This window comes from Oncorhynchus mykiss, chromosome 2, assembly GCF_057628025.1.
Source record: "Oncorhynchus mykiss isolate SJ-2025 chromosome 2, ASM5762802v1, whole genome shotgun sequence".
Lineage (NCBI taxonomy): Eukaryota > Metazoa > Chordata > Actinopteri > Salmoniformes > Salmonidae > Oncorhynchus > Oncorhynchus mykiss.
In genome coordinates, this window is record NC_143023.1 from 20,857,497 (window position 1) to 20,875,948 (window position 18,452).

An 18,452-nucleotide genomic window follows, 5' to 3' on the forward strand; every position below is an offset into this window, starting at 1 on the left:
AGTTCCAATTCCTCTTATAAAATATTAAATCAAAAGTATTGTGGTGCACCTGCACCCAAATATAAACGGTACCTTGACATTTTTCCTATTTTGTTGCATTACAACCTGTAATTTAAATGGATTTTTATTTGGATTTCATGTAATGGACATACACAAAATAGTCCAAATTGATAAAGTGAAATGAAAAAAATTACTTATTTCTAAAAATGTTTTTAAAAGAAAAGGGAAAAGTGGTGTGTGCACATATATTCACCCCATTTGCTATGAAGCCACTAAATAAGATCTGGTGCAACCAATTACCTTCAGAAGTCAAATAATTAGTTAAATAAAGTCCACCTGTGTGCAATCTAAGTGTCATGTGATCTGTCACATGATCTCAGTATATATACACCTGTTCTGAAAGGCCCCAGAGTCTGCAACACCAGTAAGCAAGGGGCACCACCAAGCAAGAGGCAGTATAAAGACCAAGGAACTAGGTCAGGGACAAAGTTGTGGAAAAGTACAGAGCAGGGTTGGGTAATAAAAAAATATCCGAAACTTTGAACATCCCACTGAGCACCATTAAATCCATTATTAAAAAATGGAAAGAATATGGCACCAGAACAAACCTGCCAAGAGAGGGCCGCCCACCAAATCTCAGTCAAGAAGGGCATTAACCAGAGAGGCAACAAAGAGACCAAAGAAAACCCTGAAGGACCTGCAAAACTCCACAGCGGAGATTGGAGTATCTGCCCATAGGACTGCTTTAAGCTGTACACTCCACAGAGCTGGGCTTTACGGAAGAGTGGCCAGAAAAAAGAAGCAAACATGTTTTGTGTTTGCCAAAAGGCATGTGGGTGATTTCCCAAAAATATGGAAGAAGGTACTCTGGTCAGATGAGACTAAAATTGAGCTTTTTGGCCATCAAGAAAAACGCTATGTCTGGCGCAAACCCAACACCTCTCATCACCCCGAGAACACGAAGCGTGGTGGTGGCAGCATCATGCTGTGGGGATGTTTTTCATTGGCAGGGACTGGGAAACTGGTCAGAGTTGATGGAATGATGGATGGCGCTATATACAGGGAAATTCTTGAGGGAACCCTGTTTCAGTCTTGAGATTTGAGACTGGGAAAGCGGTTCACCTTCCAGCAGGACAATGACCCTAAGCATACTGCTAAAGCAACACTTGAGTGGTTTAAGGGAAAACATTTAAATGTCTTGTAATGGCCTAGTCAAAGCCCAGACCTCAATCCAATTGAGAATCTGTGGTATGACTTAAAGATTGCTGTACACCAGCGGAACCCATCCAACTTGAAGGAGCTGGAGCAGTTTTACCTTGAAGAATGGGCAAAAATCCCAGTGGCTAGATGTGCCAAGCTTATAGAGAGAGACATACCCCAAGAGACTTGCAGCTATAATTGCTGCAAAAGGTGGCTCTACAAAGTATTGACTTTGGGGGGGGGGGCGGGGGGTGAATAGTTATGCACGCTCAAGTTTTCAGTTTTTTTGTCTTATGTTGTTTGTTTCACAATAAAAAATATTTTACATCTTCAAAGTGCTAAGCATGTTGCGTAAATCAATTGATACAACCCCCCAAAATCCATTTTAATTCCAGGTTGTAAGACAACAAAATAGGTTGAATGCAAGTCAAGCACTGCTATTACTATCAATAATGTCATATTGTGTCTATGGCTACTACTCACAGACCACAAGGGGTGGTTAAGAGTGTTGGCCCAGTAACTGAAAGTGTTGCTGGTTCAGATCCCCAAGCTGACTGGGAGAAAAATCTGTCTGTGCACTTGAACAAGGCGATTAACCCTAATGGTGCCTGTAAGTCACTCTGGATAACAGTGTCTGCTAAAATGCAAGTGAGATTCAGTGCTGAAATGGTGACCAATCAGACCATAGAATCAGATCCTATTAGCAACATATAAAACCAGTATTACCTGTGGAGTGTGTCTAAGCTTGACTGATATGTTTTTGTTAATAATGAGAACAGGTATAAAACAAGTGTTTATTATTGGGAATAGTTTCCATGGTGTTGGACACGCAGAGTGGAGCCATGGAGCGACTCATCCAGCAGATGAAGATCATTTGATCGTCAATGAGACATTTGCATTCACATAATGTGGAACTCAGGTCTTATTGTCACTGATTTGTAATGCAAATAAACTTACAATAATAAAAAATGATATCATGTGCATTTCATTTTTTTGCATTTAGAAATATTTGATGGTGGAAACATTATTTCACAATTTCATTAAATAAATGTGATTCATAAATCACAAACAATGGTAAAACTCTCATGAGCAATTATGAACATAATTTATCAAATGTTTGGGCTCCCTCTGTTGGAGAGAAAATATTGATCATGAACATACATGTAGTCTATTTCTAGGCCTAAATCCATTTAGGAGGATATCATGGATTGGGGAAAGGGGGGAGACAGCAATGACAGGAGCAATTTACCCGCTGGCACAATGTATACAATGAAATGCATCTTGACACAGCATTCAATCATGTATACTTTACATTGCATTACATGTACCAATTCAATAGCCACGTGTATAAATACATGGTTGTACACCCTAAGCTCCGCTAGGGACCGTTGTGCAGTGAGCTTGAGTTGGTTAAAAATGGCAGAAAAAATTGAGATGGTTTGTTAAAGAAGAATGGTAGAAAGTGTAAGCAGAATGAGCTGAAGACAGGAGGAGAAATGGAAGTGAATGAGGACGAAGTATCGGAGGTGGTAGGTGTGGTGAAGTTCTCTGAGCCAGAGGCTTGCACCGAGGATCAGAAAAGAGAATAGAGATGAGTCTGTGACAGTAGGAGTAAAGTATTAGGAAAAAGTGGACCCTTGCCTTTTGGCTGATCCATTTGTGGTTTCAGGGTGTGTGAAATCGGTGAGGGTAACCAAAAGTGGTCTTGAGATAATTGTTTGTTTTTCAGCTGGTCAGATGGAAAAGGTGCTCCGAGTTAAACGAATGGTCTCAAGAAAAGGACACCATTGAAAGGAGTGATTGCTGGGGTAATAGTAAATGTAAAAGTTGACCAACTGAAGGGGAAGATTCCCTGGGTTTTTGATGCTCTTCATTTGGTGCGACACAGACAGTGTGGTGTGAGTGGTGAAACAGAAGAGTCATTGTTTGTTCTTTTGAGTTTTGATGTTGAGTCTTTGTCTGACAAAGTGATGTTAGCATATGTAAGTTATCCTGCACAAGCTTTTGTGCTGAATACATTACGTTGTTACAGGTGTCAAGCTTATGGACATGTGAAAGCAATGTGTAGGAGGGAGGTTACTAGATGTGAGAAGTGTGCAGAAGGGCATGAGACAAAGGAATGTGTAGCATTGGGGAAAGTCCGTGCGAGAAATGTCCCGTGAGAGAGAGGCAGGTTGAGGTTTCCAGGGTTAGAGTAGTGCAGAAGTTGTAATGCTGAGGCAGTGTGGAAGATGGGTCAAGGGGAGGGATCCTGAGAGGAGTGGTGTGAGTAGTAGATCTGTACCAGTACAGAGGGATAGGCCAACAAGTGATGTTTCAGTAAGATTAGATTTTTAGCATTTAAAGCAATGGTTATTAACTGTACTGCAGGGATGGAATGTAAGTCACAGAAAATTGAGGTTGTGGTGGCAGCTGCAGAGGTATTTGGGTGTGCAAGACTTGACATCAGAGTTACAGGGTGTGTTAAGTGGTGTCCCATCCTTTCAGGTTGTTGGCCTAAGGTAGGACTAAATATATTTAAATTGTGGAGTAGGGTGGTGTTATTTTTGTATTATTTTATTGGAGACTAGTGTTAGATGGTAGGGTATTTGTTTATTTATATTTTTTTTCAAGGAAAGTAGTACTCCAGTCTAGTAGATGGCGGTAATGCAACGTTTATTGGGTGGCAACCGCCTTTATTTGAAGCTCATCGAAGAAGAAAGGTGCTCACCATACACACACCCACTCCATTGCGGAAGGAAGTCAGAAGGGAGGTTACAGTTGAAACTGTAAGCGATGGCTCTCCAAAAAGGCACATTTTACCTGTTTACAAACTGAAGTTTTGTGTTGGTGTTAACAAACCTACAAACAATAAAGGTAAACCGTCAAACAGAACGGAAGAGTCCGCGTATAAAAAGGAGCATTTTGAAGAAAGCGAAAGTAAACTTTACGCGTTTTCAGAAGGGGCCTGCATTGCCGACAGCGACACCATGGCTGAATGTGCTTGGAATGAGGAGATGTCAGAGGGTCCAGACCTCCTTCAGGAAGATCTGACCTGTCCGGTGTGTAAAGATCTTTACCGGGAGCCCGTGCTTCTTTCCTGCAGCCACAGCTTCTGCAAGGAGTGCTTGGAGCAAAGCCGAAAGATGGTGCAGAGGTGTCCCGTGTGCAGGAAGAGCTGTGACGGGGAGCAACCAATCTCTAACCGGGCGCTGATGGCCGCTACCGAGTCCTTTCAGAAGGAGAAGCGCTGGCGGGGACCGAACGCAATCAATAACGTGCCTCTTTGTAACCTGCACCGTCTGGAGCTTCAACTTTACTGCGTAAAGGACGAGGAGCCCGTGTGCGTTGACTGTGTCACTCTACATCGAACTCACGAGCTACTGCCACTCAACAAGGGCGCGCCGTTGTGTAAGGTAAGTGAGGAGATTTGATTATCTGGGCCGGGTTTCCTAGGTGAGAGGGGTTTAAAAGTGATTGCAATCGTTTTGGAACCGATTTTCCTCCGGGGCTTGAGCCAGGTGCCCGGCTCTGGCCGGTGGCGAAGTTGGCAAAAAAAGTGACAGGTTAATTAAGAACGTGGAGTAATTAATAGAATGCTGTGTTTTAACATGCAAAGCGATTGCGTTTAATAGCGCTTTATCTGCATTCCCAATGAAAACTCGTTTGAAAATTAGAACATTTTATTTTATGTTAAATATATGTTGTATGTTTCTGAACGATGCACCATGCTGCCTTGTTGACAACATGACCAAGCGCTACAGATAACTGTAAATTTGAGAAGGGCTCTCCTCCCTCACCGCTTTTGCCCTTGATAGGTGGTTTGAAGTCAGGTACTAATCTGATTCCTGGCCATGCGACTTGTATGAACTGCAGTGGCTAGCCAAAACGTTCGATCGTCTTGTCCTTTGAGGATTTAAGCGTGTTCTTACACTATGATTTTGAACATTCAAAGCAACTGGGAAACGTCCATGGCAGGGCTTTTTCTTCAGGCCTTTTTCTTCAAGATGTTATTGGCAGACTACATCCGAAAGGTGTATTGTCGCCACCTACTGGGGGGGATAGAACTGACAACGAAAATAAATAATAATAATACATAATAAAACACTCATATTATTCTTAAAAAACATAACAAAGTCTATGGACTCCTTCACTTAGTCAAAATGTACTCAGAACCCTACACAGGTTCTAGGGCCTGAGAGGGGGATGTGTCTCCAGACATTATTTCCCTGCAATGTTTCAGATGTGAAATCCTGGAGTTATAAGAACCTCTTAGCCGCTTTCACAATATTTATATTTTTTTTGTTTTTTTTGTCCTATACAATTAATCACCTGCGCAATGAACGCAACAAAATCAACATTGTTCACGATTAGTGTTTCAGGATCTCTCAACTTACATTCACAGACTGATGGGCATCCACTGCCATAGCTTCATCATCTCTACTTGCTGCTTTGACAATTTTCACTGACTCTGCATAGGAGACCTTCTCAACAGCCCTGATCCTTCCTACTACGACCTCCTCCATCCTAACAGGGCACTCGGGGAACTCTGGGATGTGATTCCCATCACAATGGCAACATTGTGCATCCTCAGACTCTTCAACAATGATATTCCGTTTGCAAACACTTGACACATGGCCAAACTTTTTACATTTATGACATTGAAGTTGCTTTTGTACATAAACTCGCACCACATATCTCATATATCCCAGCTTTACATGGGTTGGGAGAAATTCTTAATCGAACATCAATAACACAGAAAGGCTTTCCTCCTTTCCATTCACAGTGCGGATTAAGCGACGTGAATAAACTATTCCTTACATGTTAATCTTAAACCATTGAAGCCTCAATATCCATAGAGAGGCCAGATATGACACCTTTTATTGGTGCCCTACTCCGATAATCATAGCATTCCACTTTGTGCGTCGATCATTTGTGCATTCTCCTTTTTGTTCCTTTGACACACATGAAATCAACATCATACCACTCCTGGTCACTCTGACTCCACTTCTCCCAATGCATCCTTTACCATTTTTGTGACCAAACGGGTTTCCCCAAAAAACATCCTTGCTCATGAATCGCACTCCAACAAGGAATGAGGCAGTATCATACCGAGGCTTATCTTGATTTACAACTTTAGTCCTTTTTAGCTCCGTTCTTAGAGGAAATGATTGGAATACGGAAATATCTGTCTTCACTCGCACCAACAGAATCAAGCATTGCTTCTGGTTCCGCCATCGCTCTCCCTCCCCAAGTTAATGCTTACAACAATCAAACTTTCCCGGCAGGCATTGTTGTCACCTTAGCTTGCTGTATAACTTCTGAGTGATAGGAACCATGAGCACCACCACCAATCATCCTACACCATTGTGGACACACCTGTTGTTACTATGACAACTAGCATAGCCATGTCAGCTAATGACTGCTGTCTGAACACACACATCTAATTTGGTCACTTGTAACTTGGTGTTTGGACAATCAGTATTCCAAAACAGATTTGAGCATTTAAAGCCTGTAGTGTGATCAAGGCTTTATTGTTATTATGGAACAAGGCCTTAATCAACACCCAATAGCTTAGGACCTGAAACAATACTGAAAAATAAGTTGCTGTATGTTTTTATTATCTGGTAGTCACTAGATCACAAACTAATATGCATATTAATTGTGTTTTATGTGTTCTATTGCAGGAAGAACTGACCATTAAAGTCAACATATTAGAGGAGAAAGTGGAGACCTTCAAGAGAATGAAAAAGAAATACTCTAACACAGTTGATTTCATGAAGGTACTATAATACTGTATCTGCTTGACCTGCTGACATCTACACTGTAGGGCCTATCCATGACCATGACTAATGGTGAAGGTTTTGTGTAAGATAATGGGATTTGTTGGAGCTCTTTGATGCCCTCACTAGTTCTATCCAGACGTGTGTAGCCTATCCAGAGCCCAACAGTTTGATGTTCATCATTGTTCTGTAATGAGATATGTGAACCAACCTGTTTGACTGGTAGGGACAGACTGAGATTCCTTGAGCCTCCAGAAAGAATTGGAAATAACAAAATAGTTGACTGTAGATCAAACCTAGGGCCTGGAGTCCTGACAAGGAAAAACTCCAGGAAAGACTCTAGAGGAAACTATAATTATAGCCTATAGATGAGTAATGTTGTGTGAGATATGAATTGCAAGAGGTATGTCCGTATCATTACAAAATGGCACTCTTCCTCCAACCTCTCTCGTACCCAGATCCAGACAGAGCAGGCAGAGAAGCAGATCAAGGCAGAGTTTGAGAGGCTCCGTCAGGTGCTGTGTGTAGAGGAGGCTGCCAGGCTGAAGGCCCTGGCAGACGAGGAGGAGGACAAGAGATCCAGTATGGAGGAAAGGATCAGCTCCTTGACCAGTGACATCGCTGCCCTCACTAAGCTGGTCCAAACAGTAAAGAGGGAGATGGGGGCGGAGGATTTAACCTTCTTGCAGGTAAGCAGGAGGGGTCTCCCTCATGGAGGGGGTTCATGGGTCTCTCTCTCGTGGGGTGGGGGTCGCCCTCTCTCATCCTAACTGTACATTGTCACTATGCATGACAGTGAGACATTTTTGAATGCACGCATTTGTCAATCTTATTCACAATGAACTAATGGGTTCATTTGTGTTGTTTTTCAGAACTTCCAAGCTTTAAAGAAAAAGTAAGTACAGTAACATCCTATCAGTTGCCCAACAGTTCAGGTACCCTCCCTCTAATATCATGGTCATCTTCTATGATGTCATGTTTTCACAGAGCCCAGTGGCCTCGTGAAGACCCCCAGAATCCCTCAGATGCTCTCCTGAACATGGCCAAACACGTGGGCTCTCTGGGCTACAGCATTTGGAAGAGCATGCAGGCTCACGTCACATGCAGTGAGTACATGTACTGAAGGGTTAGGGTTCTAACTTGCTACATAAGTTATGACACACAATAAAATGGGTGTGGATGGCTATATAACATGTAAGGGATCAATGTTTTGAATGAAGGAGGAAACACTGAGCAACAGTTACACTTCAATCATAATGTGTCGTAACACGTCTCCCTCTCTCTCTCCAGTCCCAGTGGTGATGGACCCTAACACAGCCTCTCCCTGGCTTTCCATGTCCCCAGACCTGGCCAGCGTACGGGACAGCCCAGAGCGCCAGTCTCTCCCGGACAACCCTGAGCGCTTCGACCCCTGTGTCTTTGTCCTTGGAGCTGAGGGCTTCTGCTCCGGCAAGCACCGCTGGGAGGTCCATGTGGGAGACAACCCGAAGTGGATCCTGGGAATCTGTAAGGAGTCTGTGGCTCGCAAGAGGAAGTTCACCGTGTCCACAGACAGGGGCGTGTGGACCATCGGGCTGAGCAAAGGGGTGTACAACGCCCTGACGGGCCAACGTACAGTACTGGTCGTGGAGAGGCGGCCAGAGAGGATCCGGGTCAAGCTAAACATGGATAAGGGGGAGGTATCATTTTGGGATGCAGGCAACGGAGGGAAGCACCTGTGCACCTTCACACACAAGTTTACAGAGAGAGTGTTCCCCATATTTGGTCCTGGGCTCCACACCACCCCGATGGAGGTTAACCCGGCCAAGGTGACCATTCATACTGCGTGACAGGGCAGTGTGACAGTCACTACAGCTTGCTAAGTGTCTGGTTCAATAGCCGATGGGCAGTAGTAGTACTCGCTTGGATAGACATAGCATGTTATGGTCAGAAGGTAGCCTAATATGTGCACTTGAATATATGGGGTGTTCCACTGTTTCAGCTGTCAGGCTGGTGTGGTTGAATTCTAGTAGTTTTACTGTGGCTATAGGTTTGCATTGAGGAGGTTTGGATCAAGGCCTTTTGTATTGTCACAATCATCTTTGAAATTGTGCCATAGCAGTATTCCTATGCTTTCCATAGGATGTACATAATGCAGGCATTTATTATATGAGGGATTTTTTTTGGACCTTGATTCTTTAACTGGTATGTTTAGATTGCTGAGCTATTATACATACATTTTCTAGGACTAGAGGGATTCCAGTGGTAAGAACGTATTTTCTGTCAAATCTTACTGCGTTCTGAGATTTATTGATATGTTTACTGATTGAATTATGTTTCTGTATGGAATTATGTGAAAAATAACTAATAAAATACTAATAAACTAATAACAATTACAACTGTGCCGAACACGGTGAAATGCTTGCTTACCATCCCTACCCAACAATAGAGTTTAAAAACTTATTGTGGCTTAGATCCCGCTAACGGGATCAATATGACAGCCAGTGAAAGTGCAGGGCGCCAAATTCAAGACAACAGAAATCTCATAATTAAAATTCCTCAAACATGCAAGTATTTTACACCATTTTAAAGATAAACTTGTTATATCCCACCACAGTGTCCGATTTCAAAAAGGCTTTACGACGAAAGCACACCAAACGATTATGTTAGGTCTGCACCTAGTCACAGAAAAACACAGCCATTTTTCCAGCCAAAGAGAGGAGTCACAAAAAGCAGAAATAGAGAGAAAATTAATCACTAACCTTTGCTCTTCATCAGATGACACTCATAGGACTTCATGTTACACAATACATGTATGTTTTGTTTGATAAAATTCATATTTATATCCAAATATCTCAGTTTACATTGGCGCTTTACGTTCAGTAATGTTTTGCTTCCAAAACATCTGGTGATTTTGCAGAGAGCCACATCAATTTACAGAAATACTCATCATAAATGTTAATGAAAATACAAGTGTTATGCATGGAACTTTAGATAAATGTCTCCTTAATGCAACCACTGTATCAGATTTTAAAAAAGCTTTACCGAAAAAGCACACCATGCAATAGTCTGAGTACAGCGCTCAGACAACAAAACAAGCCATACAGATATCCCCCATGTTGTGGAGTCAACAGAAGTCAGAAATAGCATTATAAATATTCACTTACCTTTGATGATCTTCATCAGAATGCACTCCCAGGAATCCCAGTTCCACAAATGCTTTATTTGTTCAATAAAGTTCATCATTTATGTCCAAATACCTCCTTTTTGTTAGCGTGTTTAGTAAACAATCTCATGAGGCGCAGGCAAGTTCAGGCAAAAGTTCAGACGAAAAGTCATATTACAGTTCGCAGAAACATGTCAAACGAAGTATAGAATCAATCTTTAGGATGTTTTTATCATAAATCTTCAATAATGTTTCAACCGGAGAATTCCTTTGTCTGTAGAAATGCGATGGAACGCAGCTAACTCTCACGTGAGCGTGCGTGATCAGCTCATGGCACTCTGGCAGAGCCCTGACTTAATCAACTCTCATTCCCCCCTCCTTCACAGTAGAAGCCTCAAACAGGTTTCTAAAGACTGTTGACATCTAGTGGAAGCAGTAGGAAGTTCAATATGACCCCATAGACACTGTATATTGGATAGGCAATTTCTTGAAAACTACAAACCTCAGATTTCCCACTTCCTGGTTAGATTTTTTTCTCTGTTTTTTGCCTGCCATATGAGTTCTGTTATACTCACGGACATCATTCAAACAGTTTTAGAAACTTCAGAGTGTTTTCTATCCAAATCTACTAATAATATGCATATATTAGCAACTGGGCCTGAGTAGCAGGCAGTTTACTCTGGGCACCTTATTCATCCAAGCTACTCAATACTGCCCCCAGCCATAAGAAGTTAAAAATCTAAATAAAATAGTAACATGAGAAATAAAATAATATACACAAGAATGGAGCTATATACAGGAAGTACCAGTACCAGATCAATGTGGAGCTATGTACAGGGAGAACCAGTACCAGATCAATGTGGAGCTATATACAGGGAGTACCAGATAAATGTGGAGCTATATACAGGGAGTACCAGTACCAGATCAATGTGGAGCTATGTACAGGGAGAACCAGTACCAGATCAATGTGGAGCTATATACAGGGAGTACCAGTACCAGATCAATGTGGAGCTATATACAGGAAGTACCAGATCAATGTGGAGCTATAAACAGGGAGAACCAGTACCAGATCGATGTGGAGCTATATACAGTAAGTACCAGATCAATGTGGAGCCTTATACAGGGAGTACCAGATCAACGTGGAGCTATATACAGGGAGTACCAGTACCAGATCAATGTGGAGCTATATACAGGAAGTACCAGATCAATGTAGAGCTATAAACAGGGAGAACCAGTACCAGATCAATGTGGCGCTATATACAGGAAGTACCAGATCAATGTGGAGCTATATACAGGGAGTACCAGTACCAGATAAATGTGGAGCTATATACAGGAAGAACCAGATCAATGTGGAGCCATATACAGGGAGAACCAGTACCAGATCAATGTGGAGCTATATACAGAAAGTACCAGATCAATGTGGAGCTATATACAGGAAGAACCAGATCAATGTGGAGCTATATACAGGAAGAACCAGATCAATGTGGATCTATATACAGGAAGTACTAGATCAATGTGGAGCTATATACAGGGAGTACCAGTACCAGATAAATGTGGAACTATATACAGGAAGAACCAGATCAATGTGGAGCTATATACAGGGAGAACCAGTACCAGATCAATGTGCAGGGGTATGAGGTATGTACATGAAGGCAAGGTAGTGACTAGGCATCAGGATAGATAAGAGTAAAATAAAGAACAGAGCAGCAGCAGTAAATGAGTGTAAAGGTGTGTGTGATGTAGTGAAAGTGTGGGAGTGCAAATATATGGTTTGCGTGTATACACATACAAACAGTGCAGTCGGATTCAGTATTCAGACCCCTTGATTTTTTCCCCCCACATTTTGTTACGTTATAGCCTTTATTCTAAAATGTATTAAATAGTTCCCCCCCCCCCCTCAATCTACACACAATACCCCATAATGACAAAGCATAAACAGGTCTGTATACATTTTTTAAAAGTAAAAAACTGATATCACATTTACATGAGTATTCAGGCCCTTTACTCAGTACTTTGTTGAAGGAACTTTGGCAGCGATTACAGCCTTTAGTCTCCTTGGGTATGACACTACAATTTTGGCACACCTCTATTTGGGGTATTTCTCCCATTCTTCTCTGCAGATCCTCTCAAGCTCTGTCAGGTTGGATGGGGAACATCGCTGCACAGCTATTTTCAGGTCTCCAGAGATTTTTGATCGGGTTCAAGTCCGGGCTCTGGCTGGGCCACTCAAGGGTATTCAGAGACTTGTCCCAAAGCCACTCCTGCGTTGTCTTGGCTGTGTGATTAGGTTCGTTGTCCTGTTGGAAAGTGAGCCTTCACCACAGTCAGGTCCTGAGTACTTTTCTGTACTGTACTTTTCTCTGTTGATCTTTCCCTCGTACCTGATTAGCCTCCCAGTCCCTTCCTCTGAAAAACATCCCCACAGCATGATGCAGCCACCACCATGCTTCACTGTTGGGATGGTGCCAGGTTTCCTCCAGATGGGACACTTGGCATTCAGGCCGAAGAGGTCAAACTTAGTTTCATCAGACCAGAGAATCTTATTTATCATGGACTAAGAGTCCTTTAGGTGCCTTTTGGCAAACTCCAAGCGGGCTGTCATGTGCCTCTTACGGAGGAGTGGCTTCCATCTGGCCACTCTACCATAAAGGCCTGATTGGTGGAGTGCTGCAGAGATGGTTGTCCTTCTGGAAGGTTCTTCCATCTCTACAGAGGAACTATAGAGCTCTGTCAGAGTGACCATCGGTTTCTTGGTCACCTCCCTGACCAAGAACCGTCCCCCCCAATTGCTCAGTTTGGCCAGGTGGCATGCTCTAGGAAGAGTCTTGGTGGTTCCAAACTTCTTCCATTTAAGAATGATGGAGGCTACGGTGTTCTTGGGGACCTTCAATGCTGCGGAAATGTTTTGGTACCCTTCCCCAGATCAGTCCTGTCTCGGAGCTCTATGGACAATTCCTCTGACCTCATGGCTTGAATTTTGCTCTGACATGCACTGTCAACTGTGGGACATTATATAGACAGGTGTGTGCCTTTCCAAATCATGTCCAATCAATTGAATTTACCACAGATGGACTCCAATGAAGTTGTAGAAACATCTCAAGGATAATCAATGGAAACAGCATGCACCTAAACTCAATTCAGTCTCTTGGCAAAGGTTCTGAAGACTGACGTAAATAAGGTATTTCTGTTTATTTTTGTAAATTTGCTAAAATAAAAAAACGTTTTGCTTTGTTGTGATGGGGTATCGTGTGTATTTAAGGCAGCATAGTCAAATAATTAACATCCAATCACGTTAACCGTTACTCTCGCGGGAATTCCACTAACAGTCTGTAGTACCCAAACGTAGCTGCTGCTCATTCCGTTCGCTCGAAAATGGATACATGTTTTTTTTTAAAGTAAGGCCCATAGAGACACATACCAGCTCATCTGGTAGTACTACTACTACCAGCAGTACTACACCTGCACCTGTCGACGACACAAGGTGTTCTGCTTCCACGAGCACATCCAATGATAGCATCAGTAATTATACATTTGTTTTAACCCAGCTAGCACGGACACTGACAGTTGTGAATCTGATGCAGCCAAAGACCTACTTCCCCTTTACCCGGGAAAGTACCGAATAACCGACAGGGACGTTGGTCCATCGAAGAGGCTCAAATATGATGAGAACTACATTGATTTGGGGTTCACTTATATTGGGTGTAGTACCTTCCCTCAGCCAGTACTTTTGATGTGCAAAAGTACTACCTCACAACTCGATGAAACCTTCACTCTTGTGCAGACACTAAAACAAAACATGCCAATTTGAAAAATATGTCACAAGTTTTTTGAGTGAGAATTAAGACTACTTTCAAGTAGTAATATATGTATAAAAGCAACAGATACCATTAATAAGAAGGGGCTAGCAGCGTCTTATATGGTGAGCTACCGAGTGGCTAGGGCAGGCAAGCCCCATCCTGTTTTGGAGGACTTAATTCTTCCTGCTGACGCGGCAGGGTAGCCTAGTGGTTAGAGCGTTGGACCGAAAGGTTGCAAGTTCAAATCCCAGAGCTGACATGGTACAAGTCTGCCGTTCTGCCCCTGAACAGGCAGTTAACCCACCACTGTTCCAAGGCCGTCTTTGAAAATAATAATTTGTTCTTAACTGACTTGCCTAGTTAAATAAAGGTTAAAAAATTAAATATGGCTGGGACAATGCTGGGGGAAAAGGCCAAAAAAACAATACAGACAATGACTTCATCAAACAACAGTTTCACGACGCATCAGTGAAATGGCAGGAGATATTTTGAAACAATTACTGCTTCGCATACAAGCCAGTGAATTCTATGCGTTACAGCTGGATTAGTAAACAGACATGGCGAGCCTGGCACAGCTCCTGGTATATGTCCGTTACATTTATGGGGATCCAATTAAGGAAGACATCGTCTTCTGCAAACCACTGGAAACCAGGACAACAGGAGAGGATATTTTTTAAATACTGAACAGCTTTGTGACATCAAATGGACTTGGTGGTCAAGATGTGTTGGTATCTGTACTGATGGCGCAAAAACCATGACAGGGAGACATAGTGGAGTGGTAGCGAGCGTGCAAGCAGTTGCTCCCAGCGCCACTTGGGTACACTGCAGCATCCACTGAGAGGCTCTTGCTGCCAAGGAAATGTCTGACAGCTTGAAAGACGTTTTGGACACTACAGTGAAAATGTTTAACTTTATTAAAGGAAGGGCCCTGAACTCTTGTGTGTTTTCTACACTGTGCAATGATATGGGCAGCGACCATGTAACGCCTTTACAACATACAGAAGTGCGCTGGTTATCAAGGGGCAAAGTATTGACACGTTTTTTTTAATTGAGAGACGAGCTTAAAGTTTTCTTTACTGACCATAATTTTCTCTTGTCTGACCGCTTGCATGATGACGAGTTTCTCACACGACTGGCCTATCTGGGTGATGTTTTTTCTCGCCTGAATGATCTGAATCTAGGTTTACAGGGACTCTCCACAACTATGTTCAGTGTGCGGGACAAAATTGAGGCTATGATTAAGAAGTTGGAGCTCTTCTCTGTCTGCATTAACAAGGACAACACACAGGTCTTTCAATCATTGTATGATTTTTTTGTTTGCAAATGTCAAATGTGATATAGCTTAGTCCCTGAGTGAGTTGGGTGCGCAATTACGCAGGTACTTTCCTGAAACGGATGACACAAACAACTGGATTCATTATCCCTTTCATGCTCTGCCTCCAGTCCACTTACCGATATCTGAACAAGAGTCTCATCAAAATTGCAACAAGCAGTTCTGTGAAAATTGTATTTTATCAGAAGCCACTGCCAGATTTCTGGATTGGGCTGCCCTCAGACTATCCTGCCTTGGCAAATCGTGCTGTTAAGACACAGATGCACTTTGCAACCACGTACCTATGTGAGAGTGGATTCTCGGCCACACTAGCATGGAAACTAAATACAAGCACAGACTGTGTAGAAAATGATTTAAGACTGAATTTCTCTCCGATACAACTCAACATTGCAGAGTGATGTGCATCCTTTCAAACATACCCTTCTCATTAACGGGTGGTGAGTTATTCACCATTTTCAATTAACAAAATTAGGTTTTATATGTAAGATGGTTAAATAAAGAGCAAAATTATTGATTATTATTATATTATTATTTGTGCCCTGGTCCTATAAGTGCTATTTGTCAATTCCCACGAGCTGGGTTGTGACAAAAACTCAAGCTCATTCTTATGTTTAATAAATGTATCATATAGTGTGTGTGTGTGGCAGGCTTACAATGATTGCAAAAAACAACATTTGAGAGTGCACTGACCCTGGTGCTAGAGGGGGTACGCAGCTGGAGGTTGAATGTTTGATGGGGTACGGGACTATAAAAAGTTTGGGATGCACTGGTCTAGGGAGTGTGTGTAGGGTCAGTGCAAGATGGAGTCAGTGCAGGTAGTTCGGGTACAGTACCTTTAATTTACTAATTAGTCTATGCCAAACTGTCTTAGTCTTTGTATAAGCCTATTCTATGTGATGCTTTATTTGTTTATCTAATGTTTAAAAACAATCTAGTAAGGCACATGATTGCATATTGTCATGACAGTGTTGTATGATATTATAATGACTTGATGTAATGTTTCATAGAAACATTGAAGTGACAATTAGATTATATGAAATCATGCATTATGATGATTTCTTACTTTTCATTGTCTTAGGTTTGAATGAATGCCAAAGTGTTTTGCTCTCAATCAAATTGATTGTATTTATGTTATTCATTTATTATAAAATAATAAACATACTATGGGAAACTAGACTTAGTTTTTTAATGTTGAATTATTTTTTTTAAACGATAGAACAGTTGAATCAGTCAAGCTTTTGCTCTGGGGGATGTTCAGACACTATTCAATGTTTGTTTAATCAGTAATCTATGTTGGAATAAGTTGTATATACTGATACTGATTTTGTAAAATAATGATGAATAAATGGATTGAGTGTTTTGAAGTCTACATAGTCCAGATTCACAACCAATGCACTCTTCAAATAATGCACTCGTCGGGTGATGCACAGCAGCTACAGCTATGGTAATAAATGTTTAACTGATGGACACTACATCTGATTAGAAATCAGACTATTACACTAATCAAACTAATACACTTCGTGTTACACAGTTTCTAGTTGTCAATATTCATACTTTCTAAGGTGAGTTTCTCTACCATACATCGCCACTGGAAGGCAATGCTGAGGTTTACAATTGTTGTGATGTTGAGATGACGAGGAGCCTTTTTGAGGTTGCGGTGGCCAGGGTCAGAGTAGTGCAGAAGGTGTCATTGTTGAGGCAATGAAGAAAGTAGAGGAGGATGGGTCAATGATGAGGAATCCTGAGAGGATCCCTGTGAGTAGTAGATCTGTGCCAGCACAGAGGGATTGGCCAATGAGTGATATATGCTTCAACAAGGTTAGGTTCTTAGTGTTCATGGCTGCAGAGAAGTACTTGGGTTTACGAGATTTGACTTCAGTAGAGTTACAGGGTGTGTTTAATTGTGGTGTCCTGTCCTCACAGGCCGTTGGCATGATGTAGGAGCAGATAGGGTCAAAGTAGTGGAATGGGGTAATGGGTTTTAATGAGGGAAGGGTTAGTCAGAAGCATGTTTTGTTTTGTTTTTTCCCTTTTGTTTTACAAAGTGTAATGGATTTACACTCCAGTTCAATTTGTATCTGTAATGCACCTTGTGATTCCCAATCGCCATTTAAAAACATAAGAAGAAGAAGAAAATTGTGGATGCATTGGATGAGGTGGCGTAGATGAGAGTAACGGGAAGTGGGTATATTTAGTTTTTTTGTATATCTATCATTGGAGGCTGCTGAAGGGAGGACAGCTCATAACAATAGCTGGAATGGAGTCAATGGAATGGTATCAACACATCAAACATGTGGTTTCCATGTGTTGGATGCCATTCTATTGACTCCAGTCCAGCCATTATCATGAGCCGTCCTCCCTTCAGCAGCCTCCACTGATATCTTTGGAACAGAAGGAGCATGCTCTGTGACTCAAGAAGATAGGAGTGACTGGAATGTGGATCTATGAAGCATTGCGCCTAACAAGGGTGTTAACTATGGGGTGGTGCTCGAAGTAAAAGCCAAGAGTATATGGGAAGAATTGGATGAAGTGGTTGGTGCACACTTTTTGACTTGCATGGTGGATGCGTTCTACTCCATCCGTTCTACTGTTTTCTGATGAAGTCTCTCCCTTCTCACGTGTATTTGGGTTTTATGAGATTCCCTGTGAGAGCCTTCATGCCCAAACCCATGCAGTGTAATAAATGCAAATGATTTAGTCATGTGTCAAGTGTATGTAGATATGAGCGGTGTCATATGCTAGCTGAGCCTAAATTCTGCAATTGTGTTGGTGAACAGACAACTGAATTTCTGAAGTGTCCTGTTAGGTTGAAGGAGACGGAGGTGTCAAGAATAAGGGCTGTCCAGCATGTCTCCTATCCGGAGTCGGTGAGAAGAGTGGAAGAAAGGAGTGAAGTTGAAGAACTAATGGTAGTAGGAGTAGAGACACCAGATAATATTCCTTGTCAACATGTTGCATGTTAAGAAGGTGGACTTTGTATTGTTTATTGCATTGGTTATCAACTGCACGGTGCATACAGACAGGGAATCTGTGACTGAAGGAGTGGGATGATTTATTTATTTTTTCTTTGTATTTTGTATGTTGCCGGTCCCCTCGCCGCACCCCCCCCCCCCCCCCCCCCCCCCTTCCCGTAATGGAATATGTTTTGTTTCATTGCCCTGTACATTAGATGGCGGTAATACACCAATATATGTAGTCTGCCATAAACCCTTATT

At 42.1% G+C, this 18,452-nt stretch overlaps 1 protein-coding gene across 1 annotated transcript; it reads left to right on the forward strand.

Moving 5' to 3' along the window:
* Nucleotides 1–1,987: 1,987 nt before the first annotated feature.
* LOC110537775 (zinc-binding protein A33) lies at nucleotides 1,988–9,337 on the forward strand. The gene is made up of 6 exons (XM_021624155.3): nucleotides 1,988–4,595; nucleotides 6,867–6,962; nucleotides 7,421–7,651; nucleotides 7,835–7,857; nucleotides 7,950–8,068; nucleotides 8,253–9,337. The coding sequence occupies exons 1-6, from the start codon at nucleotides 4,170–4,172 to the stop codon at nucleotides 8,789–8,791; spliced, it is 1,434 nt and encodes a 477-aa protein (XP_021479830.2). The 5' UTR covers nucleotides 1,988–4,169; the 3' UTR covers nucleotides 8,792–9,337.
* The last annotated feature ends 9,115 nt before the right edge of the window (nucleotides 9,338–18,452 follow it).